The sequence below is a fragment of the Microcaecilia unicolor genome, chromosome 2, assembly GCF_901765095.1.
Source record: "Microcaecilia unicolor chromosome 2, aMicUni1.1, whole genome shotgun sequence".
NCBI lineage: Eukaryota > Metazoa > Chordata > Amphibia > Gymnophiona > Siphonopidae > Microcaecilia > Microcaecilia unicolor.
In genome coordinates this window covers 47,480,876-47,506,982 of record NC_044032.1, presented here as the reverse complement: position 1 = coordinate 47,506,982, position 26,107 = coordinate 47,480,876, and the positions used below count along the sequence as shown (strand labels likewise).

The 26,107-nt window shown below is 39.2% G+C and overlaps 1 protein-coding gene across 4 annotated transcripts in view; it reads left to right on the top strand.

The window, feature by feature from the left end:
* Positions 1-26,107, top strand: part of SMAD2 (SMAD family member 2) — a 193,306-nt gene that overhangs the window by 128,578 nt on the left and 38,621 nt on the right. For all 4 annotated transcript variants that reach the window (XM_030192921.1, XM_030192920.1, XM_030192922.1 and 1 more), the window contains 3 exons: positions 16,288-16,422; positions 19,913-19,987; positions 24,791-24,844. In XM_030192921.1, the coding sequence (XP_030048781.1) occupies positions 16,288-16,422; positions 19,913-19,987; positions 24,791-24,844 (264 nt within the window). The remainder of the gene's footprint in view (positions 1-16,287; positions 16,423-19,912; positions 19,988-24,790; positions 24,845-26,107) is intronic.

The following is a 26,107-nucleotide window of genomic DNA, read 5'->3' as shown; positions in this document are numbered from 1 at the left end:
AAATAGTACTGGGAACAATGGAAAGCCCTGAGGAACTCCGCAGGGATTACTCCAGTTAAATGACAATTCTGAATGTAGCTTGACTCTATAGGATCTACAGCACAAAATATCACCCAAGAACCTTGCCCGCAATTCCCAACTCCTGCAGATTCTGCAGCAGTAGAGCATGATCCACCAGATTGAAGGCCAAGGATAAATCAAATTGAAGAAGTAGAGCACATTTTCTTTCGCTCAGTAGTGACCTTGCGTGACCTTGCATGATCTAGCAATGAAGCTAGTACTGTCTTTTTACTAAAGGATATACGGAACAGATAGTGATTCAACTGTAGTGTTACTAGTCCCTCCATAAGCTTTTAAGAAATGGAATAGAAGCCACCAGTCTATAGTTGGCAACTTTGAACTTTGGCACCTTCAAATCTTTTAGAATAGTTGTAATTGTGATTTCAGCTATATTGTTTGGAAAAAAAATTCCATCAGCTTTTTTCTTTTTTTCTTATTCATGAAAAGACTTGTAAACGAAAGGACACGAGTTTTTCATGATGTAAGGAGGTCAAGTATCCAGTATGCAAAAGGATGAAGAATATTTTTGAAATAAATTAGAAAATGCACTCCATGTGATACTATTAAATTCCATCCATGATCTATCTACAGAAATCCCCTGCCTTGTATTGGAATTGTGTTTGAACTAATTCAGTAGGAGTATTAGTGTGAGTTAAAAAAACAGATCTCAACTTTTTGATCTTTCCTTGAAAATATAAAGGTAACTGATCTACTGCAGAGTAATCTTTCTTTTTAACAATATTACGGGATTCCAATCTAAGTAATGAATTAGCAATGGAAAACAGTGGATTCGATACTAAAGACAGGAAACTGATGAACTTTTGACTCATTCCCATTAAGTCATATCTAAGGCAAGTTTTCTTACTATTTGTATAAATACTTATTTTTGAAGTTGTAAGCAGACAAGTAGATAATAAGCCAGTTGATGTGGTGTACTTGGATTATCAGAAGGCATTCAACAAAGACTCCTTAGGAAATTAAGAGGCAGAATTCTTTTGTGGATTGCAAGCTGGGCAAAAGGCAAATGGTCAGTAAGACTAAATGGTCAGTTATCCACATGGGAAAAGTACCCCAAGAAGGTAGAAAGAAGAGAAAACGGCAGCTAGCATGGTTAAAGGTGAAAAGAGGCTATTACAGCCAAAGAATGTCCTTCAAAGAATGGAAAAAGGATCTAAATGAAGGAAATAAGCAACATAAGCACTGGAAAGTCAGATTCAAAGCATTGATAAAGAAGGATAAAAGAGAATATGAAGAGAAACTTGCTGCAGAGGCTTAAACTCACAGTAGCAGCCTTTTAAGGTACATCAGAAGCAGCCTGTGAGGGAATCCATGAGACCTTTAGATCACGAAGGAGCAAAAGGGGCACTCAGGGAGGACAAAGGATATAGCGGAGAAACTAAATGAACTCTCTGCTTTGGTCTTTACGGAAGAAGATGTAAGAGATCTACCTGTACCAGAAATGGCTTTCAAGGGTGGCGCTGCGGCAGAACTGAAAGAAATCTTGGTGAACCTGGAAGACGTACTGAGCCAAATCGACAAATGAAAGAGTAGTAAATCGTCTGGACCGGATGGTACTCAAAGAACTAAAACATGAAATTTCTGATCTGCTATTAGTAATATGTAACCTGTCATTAAAATCATCCATAGTACCTGAAGATTGGAGGGTTGCCAATGTAAGGCCGATTTTTTTTTTTAAACGGGTTCCTAGGGTAATTCAGGAAATAGCAGACAGGTAAGCCTGGCATTGGTGCCAGGTAAAATAATGGAAATTATTATAAAGAGTAAAATTACGGACCACATAAATAAATAAACATGGTTTAATAGTTTACTAGTCAGCATGGGTTCAACCAAGGGAAATCTTGCCTCACAAATTTGCTTTATTTCTTTGAAGGCGTGAATAAACGTGGATAAAGGTCATCCGGTTGATGTAGTGTATCATAGATTTTCAGAAAGCTTTTGATAAAGTTCCTAATGAGAGGTTCTGCCTCTTAGTTTAACTGTTTACTTAGTGTTCATGATATTCATAATCTGGTAGTTTATCATGCCAGTGACTGATTTCTTTTCATAGAATGTTATTTACTTCCACATTTACTTCCACCAGCTTTTTGTTTCTCTCTTCCACCCCTCCCCCCCCCCCCCCCCCCCCCAAAAATGGGTTTTTGGTGGCCTGATGGATATGCTTGGGGGATCCTGATTTCTTTGTAGTAGGTTGTATTTTTCTTTTCTTACCCTGTAAGTAGGTTGCATTTCTGAATCAAGTGAATACTTGTAAGACTGTTTATATTTTATTTTATTTTATTTTTGTTACATTTGTACCCCGCGCTTTTCCCACTCATGGCAGGCTCAATGCGGCTTACATATTGTATACAGGTACTTTTTTGTACCTGGGGCAATGGAGGGTTAATAAAAATAAAGTTTAAAAAATACAATTGAGAGGGAATGACAGAAGTTTATAGAATTTTGAGTGAAATGGAACTGTTAAATGACTGTTGTTTAGTGGTTCAAACACACACTATTATGAAACTAATAACCAATAAACATCCGCATTTTGGACATCTTCAACTGCTGTCGCAGGGAAGGAGGCATATCGAAGGACATCCTCAACTGCAGTTGCAGGGACGGAGACATAGAAATATCCAGTGTACCTGAATGTAACTCACCTTGAGCTACTACTGAAAAAGGTGTGAGCAAAATCTAAATAAATAAATAGCGAGGGACGTCCTCAACTGCCGTCGCAGGGACCGGAGGCAATAGCGAAGGAGGTCCTTCACCCATACTCTTTTAAAAAAAAAAAAATGTTGTCTTTTTTCAGGTTGGGAGGTGGTTAGTGACCACTGGGGGAGTCGGGAGGTCATCCCAGATTCCCTCCAGTGGTCATCTGGTCATTTAGGGCACATTTTTGTGGCTTGGTCTAAAAAAAACAAAACAAAAAAGGACCAAGTAAAGTCGGCCAAGTGTTCGTCGGGGACACCCTTCTTTTTTCCATATCGCTTGAGGACGCCCATCTGTTAGGCACACCCCAGTCCCGCCTTCACTACGCCTTCAACACACCCCCTGGAACTTTGGTCATCCCCGCGACAGGAAGCAGTTGGGGACGCCCAAAATTGGCTTTCGATTATGCCGATTTGGGCAACCCTGAGAGAAGGACGCCCATCTCCCGATTTGTGTCGAAAGATGGGCGCCCTTCTCTTTCGAAAATAAGCCTGAAAATGTCAGGTATACTCTTTCAAAATAAAGTTTTAAAAATTTGTGGTCAAATTTGTGCCTATAATATGTAAATAAAACTCTGGAATGCTTTGTCAGAGAATGTGGTAAAAGCAGTTAACGTAGCAGGGTTTAAAAATGGTTTGAATAATTTCCTAAAAGAAAAATCCATAAGCCACTATTAAGATGGACTTGGGAAAATCCACTGCTTATATTTAGGATAAGCAGCATTAAAATCTGTTTTACTGTTCTGGGATCTTGTCAGGTATTTGTGACCTGGATTGGCCACTATTGGAAACAGGATAATGGGCTTGATGGATCTTCGGTCTGTTCTTAAGGTTATATCTTCTGAACCTGTTCTCAGTGTAAAATAGATAATTTCTCCTTAGGTTGAGGTTATTTTGGGCCTAAATTCATGTAGTCCTACTACTACTATTTAGCATTTCTATAGCGCTACAAGACATACGCAGCGCTGCACAAACATAGAAGAAAGACAGTCCCTGCTCAAAGAGCTTACAAGCTTACAAGTCCTCTTGAGCGTTTGCTCCATCTCTGTGCTAAAAGCATTAGTTGGTTCTTGCAGAGTCTATTATCATAAATGTGAATAAGTCCAGGCTGCATGCTTGCCTCCTTGAATTGAGCCTTTATCCAACCTGTTTTGAAGAACGATATCGATCCTTTGGACCTTAACTGAAGACTTATTTCATCCTTGCCTTTTCTGTCTAAAGTAGTGAGAAACTAGTATTCCACAACAGGACTTTGTAGGTTCTGAGAATGTCTTGGGCTTGTCTCATTTTAGTTTTTGAATTTTTGATACTGTATAACACTGATTTGAGTTGGGTGCTACTTATGTCTTAGTGCTGCTAGATATATTGGACGCATTTCATAACATTAGTCTTCCTGTTAATCAGTTAGCTGCTATTTACATTGGTAATATTGGTTTGATTCTTTTCTTCACCATATGCAGCAAGTGAGCGTGTGTGGTGAGAGTTCTACATGATCTACATTGCACACCAGAGATCCCCAAGGTTCATCATTATCTGCATTAAACATTTATGTGCAGCCAATTTGTCAGTTAACAGTCTTAGGAGAATCAGAATTTATAAAGATGACAGTTTTTCTTGCCCATTGGTGCTACAATCCTATCATATAGGTTGTAGCATTATAGTTGAAAACTGTTGAAACTTGGATGTTTGCTAAGAAGCTGTCTGAACACGCAAAAGACAGAGATTGGTTTTTATGTGGTTCCCCCACTGATCATCTACCCACTTATTTTTTGGTCAACGGCCGGACTATTCTCATTTCTACCCTTCAGGAAATTTAGAAATATATTTATTAATTTATTTAAATAGTTTCTATTCTACTCTATCTACAATTCTAGGGAGTTAACAAAATAAACATACATAGTCAAGTAATATAAAATATTTAGAAAACAAGACTAACCTTTAATGTATAATACATTTAAGATTTTGCCAGCCATGTACCAAGCAGTGTATCAATATTATGCATAATTCCATCTTTTATCAAACAGTTCAGTAGTTTACATGCCATTAAGTGCCAGTTTAAACAGATGTGCTTTTAAATTCTTTCAAGAAGATAAGAGCTGATCAAATTTACAGAGCTCATCAGGTAGAGAGTTCCATAACCTGGAAAGTACTATTCCTCATTTTTTTTAAACTAATTACATGGAAAGATAGAACATCTAATAAATTTTGTTCATTGAACATAAATATCTCAAAGGACAAATCCTTAAGGTAGCAACAATGATCAGAGGAGCTTTGTTAGTTAAAGCCTTGTATATAAGCAACCAAACTTTGAATCTGCATACACCATACTTCAGGAAGCCAGTAATTTAGATAATAAAAACATAATATGCTCATTTGGATCATCCTGAGACCAACCTTGCTGCTTCTTGTTGTACACGCAAAACAAAAGCAGGTCAGCCCAAAAATAAAGAACTAATTCAGAGGGGCAATATAAAATTTGGACTACCAAGCTGAAGCTTTCAGGAGTAAGAGTCTCTGTCTTCTAGTAAGGCATAGTTTGGGGGGGGGGGGGGTCAGTTTTAATAATTGATCTAAGGAGTGAGGACACGTCCACAATGAAGAGTCTAAAAGGATTTTGATTTGATTTGGTGTACTGTATACCTAAAAGCTAAGCTTTTCCGAATTTATATATTTTCAGATTTTGTCTTTAGAATATATGAATCAATCCAAATTGCTCTTACCTGTGTGTCCCTCTTTCCTAATATCTTCCTTGATAATCTGCAGACTTTACCTCCTATCCTATACAGAAGGAAAAAAAAAACAAACATCCTTTCCTCTCACTTGCAGAGCTGCTGGCTCCTATAAGTTGCCATATTTCTGTCTTCCTCCTACCTAACATTCTATTTGCTTTCTTAGCTTCTGCCACTTTCGCACACTGGCAAACAGTTATTAAACGCTCTCCCACTCTGGAAGCAGAGAGCAGCATCAGGTCAGTGTTTTGGTGGCTGTGCAGGCTCTCCTCTGGCAGAGGGGGCCGTGTTCGAGGGAGGCTTTGTTAGTTTCCTGCGTGGGAGAGATGCAAGCTCATTCTTATGGGGCTAAAATTGATCTAGCAGCCATTTTACAGCAATGCAATTTGGGAGTAGTGCTACTGATGACCTGTTTTACCCGGCACTGCTTCGGAGGCCCTTACACAGATGTCTGTGTGGGGTCTTCTGACCTTATCCCCCTACCCCCACCCCCGGGTTCATTTTGCTGCTCCATAATGCCTACATGTTGAAGTCTGTTAGGGGAACTGACAGTTTTTAGCTCAGCCTATGGAGATTTCTGGTTTTCTTACTCCCTCATTTTCCCCTGATAGTCCCTGCCCCGAGGAAGAGATGTTTGCACTCCAACTCAGAAGTAGGGTCTATTGCTCCCCTGTCTCTCTTTCGGCACAGATGCAGGAAGAATTGGAGGGAGGGAGAGCTGTTTACAGACAAATTAGATTATCCCACCGCGGTGCAGGTGTTTCATAAGGAAGAATTGCCTTCCTATAAATACCTAAAGCTCTCCAGGTTCTTAATATTTCTTCTTCTGATCCTGCTACACCTGTATCTGCTAATCCTAAAATGGCAAGCACCAGAAGACCCTTAAATCTTCTTCAGTGCATGAGGCTATGCAGGAAATCATCACTGCTCAATGGGTCACCCTGGATGCTGCCCTTCTGGTGGTGAAGACTATGTTGCATCTTTACCCCATTTCCACACCTGAGCTAGAAAAGCTACATTTGCCTAAAGTGGATTCAGTGATGGCAGCAGTCATCAAAAAAAAAAAAGACCACTCTGCTTGTGGTGAGTTAAGATTTTACTTATAGTTTCTGAGTTGGTTAAATGCTGTTCCTAGGCTGGGATCCAGCGAACAGCATCAGGGCAGTGCACGTGTGTTAGGTCCTCTGGAAAGGCCTATTTCATATTCTTATATACCTTTTTATTTAGAGAGCTTTTGAGTCACCTCAGTTTTTTGACGCAGGGTAATTACTTAAAAAAAACAAACCAAAACACCCTGATTGTTTCCCTCGCTTCATCTGTGGAACTTTTGTTACCAAAATTCTCTTTATATTGGCAGTACAAGTATTCCTCTTTTCAGCATCTTCACAAAGGAGTTTAGTATAGAGTCAACCTTAGTACTATTGGCTCCATGTTTCTGTGAGAAGCTTACTACAGAAGAGTGGGAACGTGTTGCCATGCTGGGATTTTCTTCAGGGCGCCGATCAAAGGTAAATGTGGGCTCTAGAGGCCACTAGCTCCCACATTTAGCAGCGCAGCATGAACATGGTGCCCTGGCATGGCAAATTATAAGCGAGCCAGGGAATACTGCAGCTCTGATCATGGGGCAGAATACTGCCATAACCCTATGCCAACTCAGAGCTGGCGTTGGGGTTAAAGCTCCTCTCTTTCCTTCCTCACCACCCCCAATCCAAGCCAGGCACTGGACCGCCAGCACTCTGAGAGTTTTAGCCTCTGCGGCAAGTTTCTGTTCATATTCTTTTTGAGCCTTCTTTATTAATGCTTTGCATCTGACTTGCCAGTGCTTATGTTTCTTCATTTGGGTCCTTTTTCTATTCTTTGAAGTATAATCTTTTGGTTGTAATAGCCTCTTTTACTTTACTACTACTACTACTACTTACTACTACTTGACATTTCTAAAGCGCTACTAGGGTTACGCAGCGCTGTACAATTTAACATAGAAGGACAGTCCCTGCTAAAAGGAGCTTACAATCTAAAGGACAAATGTACAGTCAGTCAAATAGGGGCAGTCTTTTAACCACGCTGTTTGGCGTTTTCTCTTCTTTCCACCTTTGCAAATATGTGGAATGCATCTGGACTGGGCTTCCAAGATGGTATTTTGAATAACGTTCATGCCTGATTTAGTGTCCTAACCTTTGCAGCTGATCCTTTTAGTTTCTTTTTAACCATTTTCCTCATTTTATTATAGTTGCCCTTTCAAAAATTAAATGCAACTACAGTCTACTTCCTTTGTGGGTTCATCTCAGATAGTAGCTCAAACTAGATCATGTTATGATCACCGTTTCCCAGGGGACCCAACACTGCCATATCTGGAAGCCATCATGGAAGAGACTAACTTGGGTGTATTGGCTTATGAATGGGATATGGTTACACCAAGCTTCGGTCTACTCAGAAAGGATCAGGTAGGAACAATGGTGCTATATATAAAATTATTAAAGCAACAATAGCTGCAGTGCTTATGAGGTAAGGAGAACTTTAGGTTAATCTGTAAACAAGGAATGAAACGCCTATTTATATTAGTACAGTTTTCCTTTGTAGATGAAAACTGTCACAAAATTGCCATAAAGGGGGAGGTGCTCTTGCTAGGTGATCTTAATCTACTGGATATTTGGAACATCTAGGCTGCAGTGCATTTATGTTGCTAGGATTGAATCAGCCCTAGGCATAAAAATTGAGGAGCCCCTAAAACACTGTCTCTCCCACATTGGGGGGGGGGGGGGGGGGGATGGGGGATAGTGGCCACAACTCTGTAATACAAAAATGAACTAGAAACTTTAAGAATTAGTTCTTTATGTACAGCAAAATGAGAAAAATAGAAACTGAAATGCAAGCTATCAGAGATGCACATGGCCCAATGCTGAACTAATGAATCCTGAATAAAATACCTTCTTTAAGCTTTTGTTTTCTGAGCATTTATTTTTCTATTTGTTTTGGTCCCATTATCTCTCTTCTGTTTTTCTCTGTTTTCTAACTCTGTTCCATTGGCCTCCTGTCCATTTGGCATTTCTTCTCTTACTGTGTCGACTACTACTACTACTACTTATCATTTCTAAAGCGCTACTAGACGTACGCAGCGCTGTACATTTGAACATGAAGAGACAGTCCCTGCTTGACAGAGCTTACAGTCTAATTAGGACAGACAAAGAGGACATCCATCTTCCCTCACTGTGCCCCTATTCTCCCTCAGTGGTCAACGTTTGTCCTCTCTGTTCCTCCCTTCCCTTCCCCACATTGTGTCTTGCTCTGTCTAGCGTCTCCCCTTGTGTCCAGGTTTTCCCTTCAGTGTCCCTGTCCCAATGCTCTCTCCATGCTCTGCATCCAGCTTCATCCCTCTCTTTTCCTGTTCCTTATACACCCCCACAATAGCATCTCTCTCTCTCTCTCTCTCTCTCTCTCTTCCCCCCCCCCCCCCCCCCCCCATTGCCACCCTTGTTCCTTCTTGCAGTCCTGCATTTCTCCCTCCCTCCAGTCTCTCACCCCCCTATTCCAGTCTCGGCACCCTTTGATCTGGGGTCTGTCTCCCTCCCTCACTCCGTTGGTCCAGCATCTCTCCCTTTCACCCACTCCCTACTATGGATCCAGCATATCTCCCTTCATCCTAAAAGTCCTTCAAACTTGGTCACTGGCAGCAGAAGCACTGAAGGACCTGTGGGCCGGCCAGAGGAAGACTTTCTTCGCCATATCCAACCTCCTTATGTGAGTGAGACGCAACAGAGGGAAGACCTTTTGGTTGGCCAAAGGAGACTTGTCTTCAGCGCTTCTACTACTGGCAACTTACCATAGGTTTGGAGGGATGGGGGTGTGTGGCACAGGGAGAGATGCTGGACTGATGGGTGGAGCAGAAGGGGGGAGATAAGGTACCATTTCATGAGGGTAGAGAGTGGAGAGCTGGGTGCCTATGCCTGGTAATAGGGCTCTTTGGTGCAGCAAGTGGTGGCCTCTACCAGTGAGTGGCCCTGGATATTTTGCCAGGATCACTCAATGGTAGGTACGCCTCTACTGCAGTATCATCTAGAACAGTGGTTCTCAACCCAGTCCTCAGCATACACCCACTGGTTGTGTTTTCAGGATATCTATAATGAATATGCATGAGAGATTTGCACACCAACTGTGCAAATCTATCTCATGTATATTCATTGTGAATATCCTGAAAAGCCAACATGCTGGGTGTGCCATGAGGTTGACAAGCATTGGCCTAAACGTAGGGGCGCTATACCATGGGTGTCAAATTGCAATCCTGGAGGTTCACAAACCAGTCTTGTTTTAAGGATACGCCTAATGAATATGTATGAGGGTTTTGCACACCATGGATGCAGTGCATATTCATTAGAGAGATCCTGAAAACCTGACTGGTTTATGGCCCTTCAGAATTGCAGTTTGTCACTCTTGTCCTAGAATCTCAGGAAGGAGAACATTTCCAGAAACTGGTAACGTAACCCACCATTGCCCCAGGAACAAAATAATTTAGATTATCAGCCCAATAGGGAAAGAGAAAGTACCTGTATATATGTAAACCAGGTTGTACCACAGAGGCAGTATATCAAATGCCCTTGCCCTTAAATAAAATATAAGGGGAGATTAGAGACATGTAAATATGTCCAAGGTATAAATAGAGAGGAATCTGTCATCTTTCAATGGAAAGGAGACCTTGGAATGAGAGTCAGAGGATAAAGAATGGGTTAGACTCAGGAGTGATGGTGGATGTATAAAACAGCCTCCCAGTTCAGGTGCTGAAAACAAGGACAGTATCATAACATATATAGCATAACATAATAAACAATGGCAGAGATCTTTGAGGGAGAAGGGACTATAGAGTCTTTTCTGTTGGTCTGGATGAGCAAATTAGATATTAGTAGAAAAGACAATATGATTTTCTTTCTCTCTTTAGGTGGGGGGGGGGGGAGTCTACCTTGGCTGAGAGTTTGCATAAGCGTGAATTAGCTTTGGATTATGAGCAGCAATGTAGAAAAGACAGTATGGGGATATAAACTTTCAACTGACATTTTGTAGAGCTGCTTATCTAAATGCACTATTCAGGACATGTCCAGATAGTATTGAGACGTGACAAAAATGGAAGGCCATGTTGAAACCCTACAAACTCTTTGACTGCAGGAGATCTGAAAGAGGCAATGGCTATCTCTATATCACTTTTATAGCATCAGTTACTTGCAGTCTTGCTTAACTGCAGCAGTGCATGCTGCTCAGTCTGTTAGCCAGTTTATAAGGTTCTCTTTGCAACTGGAACTTCCAGCCTATTGAGATATGTAAGCTTAGTTTGATGATAGCTCTGTTCTGTAGAGCATATTTGTAATACAAGGAAAAATCTTCAGGAAATGAAATGGGAAGTACAACATACAGATTGATGTGAAACTTTCAAAGGGAGTTAGCCCATTCATCAAACATTTGTTCCATCCTGTCGGATGGTTGTTGATGGGTGCTTTCTTTCAACATTCTCTGGTTGAAGATAGCGTTTCAATAGGAAGTCCCTATTTGTGACTGTGGTCTTAAAACAAAGGTGTGCTTACATATGTACAAAATTTTATGTAGACAGTTTACTGATCACACATATGCTCAGCCTCCTTCCCTTTTGTGGAGTTGAAGCTCACCTAAATTACAGAAATTAGGCATTGGTAGTTCTACACAGCATATCTAGAACAGTGCTTCTCAATCCAGTCCTTGGGTCACGCTCAGCTAGTTGGGTTTCAAAGATATCCACAATGATTGTGTGAGAGTTTTGCATGCATATTTATTATAGGTACACTGAAAACCCGACTGGCTGGCTGGGTGTGCCCCAAGGACCAAGTTGAGAAGCGTTGACCTAGAGGGTTCTTAACTATTCAGTAGAAAGATCTGAAAAATGTTTCACGTTGGCATCATGAGCTATCTATGTAACTGATGAATTTCTATGTTGAGAATGCTCATAAGTAAGCAGCTTTTTGTAAACTTAGCCCAATTAATATTTTATTTCTTTATGCCCACTGTTAGGATTTTCATCTTAGATGGAAGATGGGTTTATTGAACTAAAGCATTATGAGCTTACATGCATAACCACCGGGAATTTTCTCACTAATTAGACAAGCTCTGCCTACTAGCCCCAACCATTCTAGTGACTATTCTTAGGCGCTACACAAGTCTGGGCCACTTGTTCTCACTGTTGAAAATTAGTTGAAAATACTTCCCCTGTCCAGGGGTTATGTATGCTTTTGCAGCATCTCCAGCTCTGGCTCACCCACTGAACATGATACGTGATCAAGAAATCAAATTTAAAATTCCACATAACATACAACTGCCTCTGAGCTAGCCCAGAACTACTGATTTTTTACTTAAGTTTATAAGACTGCATCTGCATTAGTTTGAATTATTTGCATGTCTAATTATGTGGACCAGTTCGGCCAGAGTGGGAACATGTCCACCCACATCACTCCCTGTCTCATTTCTCTCGCCTGTGGCCCATTATTTGCCCCCCACCCCACACACACACACTTGTAAGTCTACCATGTAGAACCTTCCCAGCTAATCATCCTCACGGTTCGAGCAGTCTGCTGCAGGAAATGATGTAAACGGGAACGGGGAAGCAGCAGAGAAATGCCCTGCCCTTTCCTTGTCCTCCTGACTTGCAGCAGAGAAAAGCCTTGCCTTTTCAGCTTGTGGGGATGCAGCAGAGAAGCCTTGCCATTTCAGCTTGCAGGACATGGCAGAGGAAAGCCTTGCCCTTTCAGATTCACACAACGAGAGAGGGGACATAGCAGTGTTTAAAAAAAATACAAAAAACACTGTTGTCATTAAAAGACAAAATTGACATCGTGGAGAATTAAGGGAATGTCGGGGGGGGGGGGGGGGAATTTGGCAGAAAAATATGGTGTAGGAATATCAACAATATCTGACATAAAAAGATAAAGCAATGCTATTGTAAACTACGTCTCAGTTCTTGAAAAAAAAAAGAAGGGAGTTCCAGAAAAACCATGATACGGTCACCTATTGAACAGGTAGATAAAGCTCCCTTTGGTTCCTGTAAAAAAGATCGTTGGGCCATCCAATTTCTGGGCCTCTTAGGCAAAAAGGAGATGTTTTTCAATAAGCAACTTCTGGGGATTCAGACTTCAAAGCCAGCACTGGATGGTTTTGAAATTTCTCCAAGGACAAGCAGGCTGCTTGTTCTCACGACTGGGTTGACGTCCACGGCAGCCCCCTCCGACCGGAAAAAAAACTTCGCGGGAGGTCCCGCATGCAGGGCACGCCAACCGCGCATGCGCGGGCGTCTTCCCGCCCGTGCGCGACCGTTCCCGCTCAGTTTTTTCCTTTCCGCGCTGGAGAGAGACGTGTCTTCGTCCCTCTCTTAGTCAGCCCCGGAAACTGGATTGCGGCCTAGCCCTTATCTTTTTTTCTCGTTTAAAAAAAAAAAAAAGGTTTTCCTCGTCCTCAGTTGCGAGGGCGCGTCGTCGTGGCCTTGTGGCCGCGCGGTCGTTTCTTTCTTTTTCGGGTGTGCTTTTCACCAGTACGTTGCTGGTTAGTCGCAAAGAGTAATCTGCTCCTGGATTTAAGTCATCTAAAGAACTTGTCACACTGTTGGTTGAGGGAAATGCAACTGTTCGTTGTAGGTTGGAGTTATTGCTGATTGGTAAATCTAAAACTCCGTGTGCATTCAAAAACATACCTAACCTTTCGCTGTTGTACAGAAGCCAAAAAAAGCCTGGATGCGCAAGGTTTTCCTTGACTGGTAAAACACTTCATACTGGAGGTGAAAAGATTTCAGCTTCGTCGCGCAGGGACTGTCTCTTCATGTTCAAGTGTATAGTAGTAGTAGTACAGGGAAAGATGGAAACGTCATTTTATTGTTGGACAGTGCACCTTCCCATCTTACAGCAGAAAGTCTAGAGTGAGAGGAAGCTAGATGCAAAGTGCTTTTTTTGCCACCAAATGTGACATCTGTATTGCAGCCAATGGATCAAGGTGTTATCGTTTCATTGAAACGACTTTACAGGAAACTGCTACAAAAACTTATTTTGGCTGACATAGAAAACAAATGTGGCACGATTTAGTTTATAAGAGAATTGAACATAAGATTGTTCCTACGTGGTTGCTGACACTTGGAATCGGGTTAAAAACCAAACCCTGAAAAAATGTGTGGAACATAATTCTAAACACATCAGAGAGACACGGAGAGGGAAAAGAAGATGATGCCCTTAAAAACGTTGCCAGAGGTTTTCTACAGATTCCTGGTTGCTCTGATTGTGATGTTGAGAGTGTCAGCAAATGGATAAGCAGTGATGTGAATGATCCAGGGTACCGGATCATAACAGATGATGAAATCATGGAATTGGTACAGGACACGAAGAATCGTAAACTGATGATGATCACCAGGTTAATGCTGATGTGGAACCGACATATGCTGAAGCATTTGAATGTATTTAAACAGGAAGAAAGCTGTGCAATCCAGCTCCTTTGTGTCTGAAAAGGCTTTGTGATCTTGCAACAGAGAAACGAAAATCAGCCTTGAAGCAATTAAAAAATACTTCCTTTTTTAAATAGAAATACAGTAGTCTGTACAACTGTACTTTACTTTTAAATACTGTTAGTGTACTTCATTTTTTATATAGAAATACAGTAGTAAATATACAAGAAATACTTTATTACAGTCTATTTTCCTTTTTTTTACCATTTTACATTAATTTCAAGAATACATCTTGATATAGCAAAGATGATTAACAGGAAAAAAAGAATAATATAATTCTATACTTCCATCTTTATATTGACAGGTAACATATCAAAAAAAGGAAAAAACAAGCTAATTAAAGCTAATTTACAATATAAAATGAAAATTTTACAAAACTTCCATTATATTTTCATCTATAGTCCACAAAATGAGAGGCATAGCACAATATCTGAAGAATTACAAAGAATTAAAAAAAAAAATTCTTTCCTTTAGGAAACTGAGGACTGAGGGGATGTTCTGGGAATTCCTAACTATTTCACGGAGTAGATGTAATAATTGGCCTTGACTGTACAGAAGGTAATAAGGCTTTATTAGAGTTCCAAAAAGAATCAAATTGTTTAGGGTCAAAAAACACGTATTTTACAGAATTTAATTTTACTACACATTTACACGGAAATTTTAACCAGAAAAGAGCACTCAATTTTATCTTTGGACATAATTTAAGAAATTCTTTACGCCGCTTTTGGGTTGCTTTGGAAACATCCGGCAACATTCTTATTTTATAGTTCATGAAAAGCTGTTCTCTGCGAAGGAAAAATTGTTCAAGGATCCAGTTTCTGTCCGGTTGTAATACAAAGGAGACTATTAGTCATTGATATTAAGCCTAAATTGTCGTCTTCCAGAGTCTGTGTTAAATTCAAATCCAAGGTATCAAATGGTATTTCAGTCCCCTGATCCTTCACTTGTTCCTTCTCCTTTTTTTTATATGGTAACAGGTAATACATTTTTGATATTGGAGGGGTATGCCTTCTCTGGTATCTTCAGAACGTCACTCATATATCTTTTAAAAGTTATTAATGGGGCTATTAAAGCCTATTTTGGAAAATTTATCAATCTAAGTGTATTAGACCTCTGTGCATTCTGCAAAGTTTCTGTTTTGTTCTGAAGATATAAATTTTCTTTAATTAAATTGGCTTGTGCCTGTTAGAAATTTTGTATATCTCTCATATTATTCTCCATGGTTTTATCCAAAGTTTGTAACTTTCCTTCTAACGTTGGTATTTTACTTAATAAGGTCTGAGACTGATCAATTAGTGAGGAAACGTTTTGTGAGAATGAAGCTTCCAGGTTCTTTAAAGCTTCCCAAATAGCTTCCAAAGTAATTTTATCTGGTTTTTCCCCCAGAAAAGACTTACTTGGTAAATCTACACGTGTAATTTCCTCCATAAGCCCTGCTTCCTTCGTCAGCCGGTTCCCAGTCAGGACTTTCCCTTCCCTTGAATCCAGCAATTCATGTGCGGCTACCATCGGCGGATTTCCGTCCGGGTTGGGTTCCGCGGCGGGAGGCCCGTCGCCTCTTGGGAACTAGGGGTTTCCCAGTCCCTTCTCAGCGTGTCTGCCAGCATGAGAGGAGCTGACCGCTGTTCAGGGCTTAGAGATGTTTCTGTCTCCAGGTGGAGGGGCGGCTCACCTCTCCCTGTACTCTCCGGCATCGGAGTTCCAGCTCCTGACACTGTTTCCGGACCGAAGAAGCGTTCCAAAGAGCCCACTAACGGTGAAACAGAAGCCGCGGGACCTGCTCGTTGTTTGCCCCTCCTCTTGGGCATTGTATAAAAGAAGGAAAATTTTTGTCTGAGGAATTTTGAGGTAAGTGGGTTTGGAGCGTCTTCTCAACACTCCCTCCCTCCCAGTCGCCATCTTGCCTCTCTCGCATTTTCTTGTATTTTCCTTTTTAAATGGAAATACAGTATTTACAAATACAGTACTTGTAGTTTGTAATTTTTTCACATTTATTGTTGAAAATAAAACTAATTCTCAACAAACGATGCTCTGATTGTGTGCTCTTTTTGAAAAGTAAGTATGTTCAATCATCCAAGTTTATGATTATCCGGACCACCCCCTGCAGAGGATAGTCTGGATAATCTGAGTCATACTGTACTGTTTCTTCTCTGGTTTGCTTTAGAATTATCTTGAATTTCAGGAGTATTCCTACAGTGTTCCATCCTAAAACATAATATTCTGTTTGATTTTTTTTTTTTTTCAAAGGGGTAAATTTTAATGTAGTCTAATTCTCTACCCTTTTTTTCCTCTATAGTTTTGCCTCCTGTGTTGGTGCCTCGGCATACTGAGATCTTAACAGAATTGCCTCCTCTTGATGATTATACTCATTCCATTCCTGAAAACACTAATTTTCCTGCGGGAATTGAACCACAGAGCAATTACATACCAGGTACTGATATCGTGCAGATTTGCTCAATATTTGTTAATGGACCTGTGTCTGATATGGAACTATAAGGACTGTCTTGTTTACACAATAGTTGTAAGTTTTGTAATGTGATACCACTGTGAGCCTGATTGATAGTGCAAGAACGCTTTAGCATTTATTTAAGAAATTTATAAGCTGCACTTACCACAGCTCAGTGCGAAGAACAAATTATCAAATGCAATTGTTACAATAAAAACATATGCAATTGTTGTAATAAAAACAAGACTTTTGATCAAAGCAATACACAGATACCACTTCCATCATGATAGATCATAGTTGCACTTCAAACATCTTTATATCAAAGGCCTGTGAAAATAGTTTTCAGTCGCTTCCTATAAGCAGCAATGGAGTCTGCCATTCTCACAACAAGTGGCAAAGCATTTCATTCAAATGGCCCATGTAAAGTAAATTACTTTTTTTGTGATTCAACTAACCGATATGTTGACTAGCAGGCAATTGTTTCCTAGTGTTGTCACTTCTTAGCAATCTTAGAGGTATCCAGTGCCATTGATGAGAGAAAATATGACGGCATGTCACCCATCAAGATGCCTTAATCACTGTCTGAGACAGTCCCACTAATAAAGAGTTGCAATAATCCAATTGGATTAAAATCATGTAACAGATTTGCTGTAATTACGACTTCTGTTCTTAGATGGTGGTTGAGAGTACAAAAATCAATGTATATTGATGATTGCAGTTCTGATGTTGCACAATACCTTTTCCATGGAATCAATAGCACAGAACAATCAGTGTGGTAGATGCAAGGCAGGCAAAGGGAGAGTTAACAAAGTGCATTGGCTCATGTGGTTTATCGGGCAAAATAAATATTCTATTGGTGTTTGGCTAAAACCTAAAATCAGAATCTCTAGTTATAATATAGCTTATGGGATTTATTTAAAATAACCATTCTTTAGGACACGTGCCTGTTTAAAGTCAGACCTATAATTGATAAATCTGATTAAAAGAAAAAAAATTAGATTTTTAAAAAAAATTTAAATTGGAATTTTTATTTTAAAAATTAGGTGTCTCGGTTTTTAATGTAACATAGTTCAGTTGATTGAATAATCATAATTTTTAATTATAACTTCCATGTTAACAGAGTATTTGAAGATAAGCACAACTTCTGGGGGGGTGCAGGACCTAATCAGCTCTTGTACATAATTATAATATTTAAATAGTATTTGCTAAACTGTCTTCACCTCAGTGGACATCAAGTTGGCATACAGCTTTCAGTTGATTTACTGGTTGTTTTTTCTGTTTTATACTGTAATGGGAAAAGGGGGGGGGGGTAAATTAGCTAGGGAGCTCACACACACACTCGCCCTGCCCCATGGTTCCAAAGGTCCACCTTGTATCTTAAGGTCTGTCTGAAATTTAGAAACTGAGTACTCTAAGTGGAGGTCTAGGCAAAGGGCATTTCATAAAGAGGGTGCTGAGGTCATGGAAGCTGGTTGTTGGGAGGTATCATAATAAACTTATATGTAAGATCCTATGCATGAGAATCAGATTTTTAAATGTAATTCAAAAATGGATTGGAAACCACAGGTAGTACTATATATGGAAATTGAGGTGATGCTTGTCAAATTTTTCAAGTGTTGAAAAATTTAACAACCATCACCCCAATTTCCATATATAGTGTTTTAACCGCTGTATTTTGAAGTAAGTGAGTATGTTTGAGATGATTGTGGGAGACCATTATATAGAGAATTACAATGGTCTAAAATTACAAAGATGAAGAAAATCAGTGAATTAGAAGAGAAATTTTAGAGAATGGAGTAGATTTTGGCAAGGAGGGGGGAGTCTGTAAATTCCAGAGAAAGAGAGAATAATAGAAAGTGGAACCAAATGTGAGCAAGTGGCACATATCCCTGCAGTCCTGAGGAATAAGTTTGTGAACGTACCTTCCATCGATTTTAATGTTCTTTAGATCTTCTAAGAAAATTATATAAGGGCAAATCTTATCATGGCTGCAGATCTTAAGAGACCTAATTTGGTAATGTAACGAGTTTTGTACCTTGGGTAACACAGCATGCATATAAAATTCATGTACAGTAACAGATATGCAGGGCCTAGTTGCCCAAATGAAACAGCATTATGAGAATTGATCCAGCTTTAAAGATTCTGAAAGGAGCGACTCTGTACGTTCACGAACTTCAGGTCAACAAATATCGAGTACTATATTTGTAAGGACTGCTGTGTTCCTGTGCCATAATATTTGGATCAACTTCTGAAGCTGTTTTCTTGTTTGCACAAAAATGCAGTATTTAGTACCACAAACTCAGTTTTAATTTAATTTTAGTTAATGCAACACAGGCAGATACTCCTTTTACAGTGTCACTTTTATTTCTACTGATTCTTCATAACTAGTGATTTAAATTATGACATAAATGTAAATTAAGTGTCACTTTGTTTCCTGTGTAGTAATTTAAATCTGTTTGGTTTAATTTAAATCTGGCTTGGTTAGGCCTAGATGCAGCATGGATATGATGAATTCAGGCTAGGGAGAGTTGTTAAAAAATAAAAACAACAAACAAGCAAAACGCAGCCATTATGGTGGTGGCCCCTGCAGGCCAGCTAGCAGCGTTGAGGATGCAACTTGGTGGAGACATGCCTCAGACCAGTAAAGGTCCCACATAAGCTACTGGAGGCATGTGTAGTGGCAATTGGAGGGAAGGACTTTAAAATAATATCCTCAAACATTGTCTTTAAATTTCTGCATATTTCTATAGGAATAGTTAATGCCCTCACTTTCTGTGGTTAGCTTAGTGGGGTTTAAAAAAAGGTTTGGATGGCTTCCTAAAGGAAAAGTCCATAGACCATTATTAAAATGGACTTGGGGAAAATCCACTGCTTATTTCTAGAATAAGCAGCATAATATGTATTGTACTTTTTTGGGATCTTGCCAGGTACTTGTGACCTGGATTGGTCACTGTTAGAAACAGGATGCTGGGCTTGATTGACCTTTGGGTCTGTTCCAGTATGGCAATACTTATGTACTTAGGAACTGTTGTATACATCTTGAGCTTTCTTAGTGACCTTCATAGGAGAAGAGGTGTATTTAAGCTTTAGTTTTTGAATTCTTACTGTCCTTTAACAATTCAGCAATATGATCTTAAAGAAGATTTTGTCAAATTCCTATTAATTTGTAGAGGCACTGCTTGTACAGAGAAATTGTTGACCAATATAAGTCTAACATTGTGTGAAATACAAAAATGTAACAAATAAGGGCACTTTCAGGAAATGTGGGCACACTATAATACACTATATGGACTTGCTTATGAAGTCTGAACTCTTATCCCACCCCCATAAGGGCCAGGGAATTCTGACAGTTAAAAGGTTGGTTGATGAAACTGAATGCTACTACTCTATTTTGAGCTAACATTATAGCCTGCTTGTTGATTTTACTGCTAAGTATGCAACTGTTAACCATATGGATAAATTTTTGATGTTTTAGAAACACCACCACCTGGCTATATTAGTGAAGATGGAGAAACAAGTGATCAGCAGTTGAACCAGAGCATGGACACAGGTACTGCATAACCTTGGTTTATGGTATAAATCAGCAGATGAATTTACTTTATCAAAATTCTTGTTTGATCTTAAAATCTTTTTTTTTTTTTTTTTTTAACGATTGTTTGAAATTAATTTATTAGACTTTAAATATTATAATATTGATTGAATTGATAGAAATAGGCAAGTTCAGTGATGGTGACCAGACGTTAGTGCTGCTGAGTGCTGCAGTCCAAAATTAGGACCATTAAAGCTCAACACCACTGTTACATTGCAGCTTTATGATCTGCTTTTACAGGAAAAAAGTGAAACAAGTTCTCATCTGAAGATTAAAACAAACTTATTTCAAGTTCATGGGTTTTTTTTTTTTTTTTTTGGGGGGGGGGGGGGAGAAAAACATTCTGCCTTGCAGTGCAGTACTGCTTTTCATACAAGGTGCAAAGCTGAAAAATCTGAAGAGCTGTTTACTATTCAAATGCTAGGATACCATTTATTATTAGAATCTAGCATTTCTTGAGGTTTTTGTTAGGTAGTGAAGGTATTCAATGTGTTGGTTTCATGAATAGAACATTATGCAGTAGTAGAGTTTTAAATATCTGCATATATAGGTAGATGGAAAATACACTGTAACTTTTCAGAGAATTTGTTTAAAAAAGATAGTTGTGTAGTTTGGTGCCAGTAAGACCTTTTATTTAGCTAACAGAAACATGATCTCCCCTTATCTGCAGTCGCTAATCCTTCAACAATGTGTTATCTTACATCATGTCTTGTAGGCCGCCAAACACCTGTTCAGTTCGAGGCGGATAACACTAATTAAGAGACCAGATCCAATATGTCTAGGATTTGCTATAACCATAAGCAAATGACCTAAAAAATCATATATAAGCCAAATTTAGATCCCTAGCTGTGGGAAAAAAAAAATATTTTCAGAATTTTCCTAAACAATAGATAGTGTTGACAGCATCACAAAAATAGGGATAACGAATTCCAAATCATAGCTATTTGATATTGGAGCAACAAAGAAACATACTTAACTGATTTTAATTTAGTGGCAGTTGAGCATCACTAGATAGAACTTTAAGTATCATTACTGTCCCCTTAAAATTTATTTATTTATTTACTGCATTCGTATCCCACATTTTCCCACCTCTTTGCAGGCTCAATGTGGCTTACAATACATCATAAGTGGTGGAAAGACATTAGAAAATAGACATTTTGTGTTACAGAAGGATCTTGGGCAACATGATGATGAAAAAACATGATAGTATAACAAGCAGATACTGTAAGACAGTTCTGACTGTGTGTGGAGGAGTTACGTATATTCACATTGGTTGATCTTTGTGGTAAGCCTTGTTAAAGAGATGTGTCTTCAGTAGTTTGTGGAAGTTTGTTAGTTCGTAGATCGTTTTTAGGTTTGCGCAGCAGTGAGTTCCATAGCTGAGTGCTTAAGTAGGTAAAGTTTGACGCATGTATTAATTTGTATTTTAGACCTTTGCAGTTAGGGAAGTGCAGATCAAGGAATGAGTGGTATGATCTTTTGGCATTCCTGGGTCGTAAGTCTGTCAGGTCTGACATGTAGGCTGGTGCATCTCCGTGAATGATTTTGTGGACAAGAGAGCAAATTTTGAACGTGATGCATTCTTTAAGTGGGAGCCAGTGTAGTTTTTCTCGTAGGGGCTTAGCACTTTCATATTTTGTTTTGCCGAATATGAGTCTAGCTGCAGTATTCTGGGCTGTGTGAAGTTTCTTGATTATTTGCTCTTTACAGCCGGCGTAGAGTGTGTTGCAGTAATCTAGATGACTTAGCACCATTGATTGTACCAGGTTACGGAAAACAGTCCTTGGGAAGAAAGGTCTTACTCTTTTTAATTTCCACATTGGGTGGAACATCTTCTTGGTTATGTTTTTTGCATGGCTCTCGAGTGTTAGGTTTCGATCAATGGTAACCAAAAATTTTTAGGGTGTCCGAGATTGGAATGTTCAAATTTGGTGTGTTTAATGGCTGTGAATTTGTTCTTGTTATGCTGAGAGGTGAGTATTAGGCATTGGGTTTTTTCTGCATTGAGCTTCAACCGAAAACCATCCGCCCATGAATGCATGATATGGAGACTTTGCTTGATGTCACTGGAAATTTCCTTTAGATCTTGTTTAAATGGGATGTAGATCGTTACGTTGTCTGCGTATATGTATGGGTTAAGGTTTTGGTTTGATAATAGTTTGGCCAATGGTGTCATCATTAAGTTGAATAGAGTCGGCAAGAGGGGGGATCCCTGTGGTACTCCGCATTCAGGTATCCATGTGGCTGAAGTAGTCGAGTTGGATGTCACTTGGTATGATCGTGTGGTTAGGAATCACTTGAACCAATTGAGAACGTTACCTCAAGGATATGTAGTAGTATTCCATGATTGACCATGTCAAAAGCGCTTGACATGTCAAATTGTAGAAGTAGTATGTTCTTACCAGTTGCAATCATTTGTTTGAATTTAGTCATGAGGGTAACTAGTACTGTTTCAGTACTGTAGTTAGACCGAAATCCTGACTGGGAGTCGTGGAGTATTGAGAAATTGTTTAAGTAATTTGTGGGTTGTTTGGTCACCAACCCTTCCATTAGTTTGGTTATTAAGGGAATGGATGCTACTGGCCTGTAGTTGGTTAATTCACTGGCACTTTTTTTTTTTTTTTTTTTTGCATCTTTGGGTATGGGGGTGAGTAGAATGTTTCCTTTCTCCTTTGTGAAGAGCCCATTTTGTAGCATATAGTTCAAGTGTTTTGTTATGTCTGTTATAAATTGTTGAGGAGCAGATGTCATAAGGTTGTTTGGACATATATCTAGTTTGCAATGAGATTTGGCAAATCTTTTTGAGCGTTTGGGAGATGATATCCTCTGATAGTGTCTCGAAGTTGCTACATACTTGGCAACCAATGTAGTTTTAAGTAGTATCTCCTGACTGAATCATATCGTGATAAGCCAAAAATTAATCTAACAGCCATGTTTTGCACAACTTGTAACAGATCAACTAAAAAGAACAAGATTACAATAATCAAATCTGGATAGTACAAGTGACTGTGATCAAAAAGTGGGAAATGAAGGAAAGCTGGACAAGCCTCAAAATCAACAGAAAAAGTTTATTACTGCAATATATAAAAGACAATGCACAATAAAATGAAAGAAATACTCAAGACTTGACAAGGCACTGTGTTTCAGCACAGATGTGCCTGCCTCAGGAGTCTGATAAAATAGGAGTAAAAATGAGACTGTTTTTTTGTAGTGATATTATTCATAACACCTTTCAACGGTAAAGACCACAAAGTTTCATTTTTGAAGACATAACAATTAAGATTCTCAGACCTTCACCAAGGGGTATCGGCATTTATGCTAATATAATTCCCACTCAACTGCACAATTTCATTTTTACTCCTATTTTATCAGACTCCTGAGGCAGGCACATCTGTGCCGAAACACAGTGCAATGTCAAGTCTTTATTTCTTTCATGTTATAGTGTATTGTCTTTTATATATTGCAGTAATAAACTTTTTCAGTTGATCTCGAGGTTTATCCAGCTTTCCTTCGTTTCCCACTTTTTGGTTGCTGCCTCTTTCTCTTGTGGGACTTTTATTTTTTGATGGCTCTTACCCAAGCCATTCTAATACCTTCCCTCTACATCTTATTAGCCCACAATCGGCTCAACAAAACATGATGATAGTGTCAAAAGTGGAATTACTATCTAAGGACCTCATCAGAAACCTAACTCTATTATCCAGGACACAATGTAACTGATTCAAGTAATGAAACCAACCAGATTTCCATACTGTGTCCCTTTTGGAAGCTGAATTAGTAAGGGTGCAAAAATGACCCCCTGTCGAAATGATCCTGATGTAAAACAGTCTTCAGTTTACTAAAAATAATAAGATTGGTGAATAAGGCATGTCCACAGCCACTCGCTTTAACACAGTTTGCACTGTAGAACATTTCAACTCAGTAGGAACCTTGTCCTCTTCAGTCAGATTCACCAAACTATAAAAACGATCAGCAAATATCAGCCTTACCATATTTTAACAAGCTAGTTGGGCAAGGATCTAATGAACTACCCGTGGAACGCAACTGAGTCATTACTTTCAAAATTTTCTGATTCGGTAACCAGTAAAATATAAGTGCCTATCCAAAACCCGATCCCCTTTTATCATAGGATCAACCTGAACACTACTTTGTTATGCTGGTTTTTACCACCTCTTCCAGCACTGAATTGCAGAGCTTAATTGTAGAGCACTTTTCCAAAACTCACTCGGTCCTTTTTTTTTTTCTTTTCTTTTCCAGTTTAAACCTATGCGATTAATTTCATTCATCAAGGCAAGATTCATTTACTGTAGCTTATTCTGTGTCAAAACTCAGTAAATGAATCTTGCCTTGATGAATGAAATTAATCATATTGGTCAAAACTGACAAAAAAAAAGACTGAGTTTTGGGAAAGTGCTTTATAATTAAGCTCTGCAATTCAGTGCTGGAAGATGTGGTAAAAACCAGCATAACAAAGTTGCTTGTTTTGTTTTTAAGAGAGGTTATAACAAGTTACGAGCAAGGCAGATTTTAGGAAAGCAAGGAATCTGTCTACTTATTGGTATCCTACTGTACTGAACTTTATGGACGTTGGTCTGATCTAGTATGAAAGTTCTTAGTAAAAGTTGATGCATCTTTCAAGGTGCATTTCTTGAAGCATTTAATAGAATTGATGAATTTTGTGCTTTGATTACTAGTAAAAAGAATTAAAACTAAATAACTTCCCCTTATCTCTCCCTTTGTGTGAAAAATCTGTATTTTGCACAGGTTCTCCAGCAGAGCTTTCTCCTAGTACCCTTTCTCCAGTTAATCATAGCTTGGGTAAGTTGTTCATGAGAACATATTAAAGTAGTGAAGTTTGGGGAGGGGGCAGAGAGATGCAGTATGTAAATGGGAAAGTCCTGTTGAACATGGAGGGAAAAGTGTTAAAAAGTGCACATCTAATTTGTCGCTATGGGTTTTTGGCATCTTCCTGTAAAATGCTTATAGCCAGTGGGATGGGAAGAAAAGTTATTTATAGCTGCCAAATGTATCATATCTAGCTGGCTAGCTTATCAAGACTATGATGGTAAGTATAGGATGCTTCCATTTCGTTTCAAGGATCAGTCCAGACAAATGGGTTGTGACCATCCGCCTTCAGGTAGAGATGGAGAACTCTTGAGTTGTGCCTCTTAAACTCCTGCGCTTAGCAACCAATCCAGTATTCTCTATGTCCAGCTCATGTATGCTTTGGTGACTTCTATGTGGCCTTCTGTCTTGCTTGCAGATTCAGTTGGGTTTGGGATTGAGAATATCTTGTGCTTCAGGTGTAAACCTTAATGGGCTAGGTCCCTCCTTTCTCCCCTGTTGTCACTTTCTACCTCTTTATCTCAGTCTTCCCTTCTCTTTTTGTCCTGCATCTCTTAAAAAAAAAAAAAAAAAAAGGCATCCACCGCGGGGGGGTGGGGGGGTTCCAGTTTTCAAATACACATCTCAAAAATATCAGAGATAATCAGAAAGCAGAGAAAAAGAAACAGTCAAATATTGTAAGGAAATAAATATTGATCTTTTGTCCACAAGTCATGAAAATAAAGACCCAAGATTATAAGAAATATATTATTTCCAGAAAAAATTGTGATTCCTAATACAGGTAGAAGCTCCCTCTGACTACTATCTGTAGCATGACTCCAATAGAATGCATTCAGGATTTAGTTATGACATTAAATTCCTCTTTAGCTTCTAGAAAATCAATTGACTGTTTTGGGACAAAAAAAAAATGAAAATTGTTTACCCTCATTCAAAACATAAACAAGGAAATCGTAACACAAAATAGGCTCCTAAAGCTGCTAATCTAGGCCGAAGAGCCAAGAAAGCAGTTCTTTTTGAGAGCGCTTGTGCTGTGTGAAGATTGTGGGGCTTCTGTACCTTACAGGTCATCAGACTGGCTGGCTGTTTTCTGTGAGTATATTTATTATTCTCTGTCTGAGCAAGTCTTGTGCATGCTGTGGGGGTAAGCTCTCATCAACCAGTTCCTGCACGCTTTGCTTTACTTTTGTGGACATTCTGCTTTTGCCTACTTTGGCCGTCAGTGCTCTGCCTCCGAGT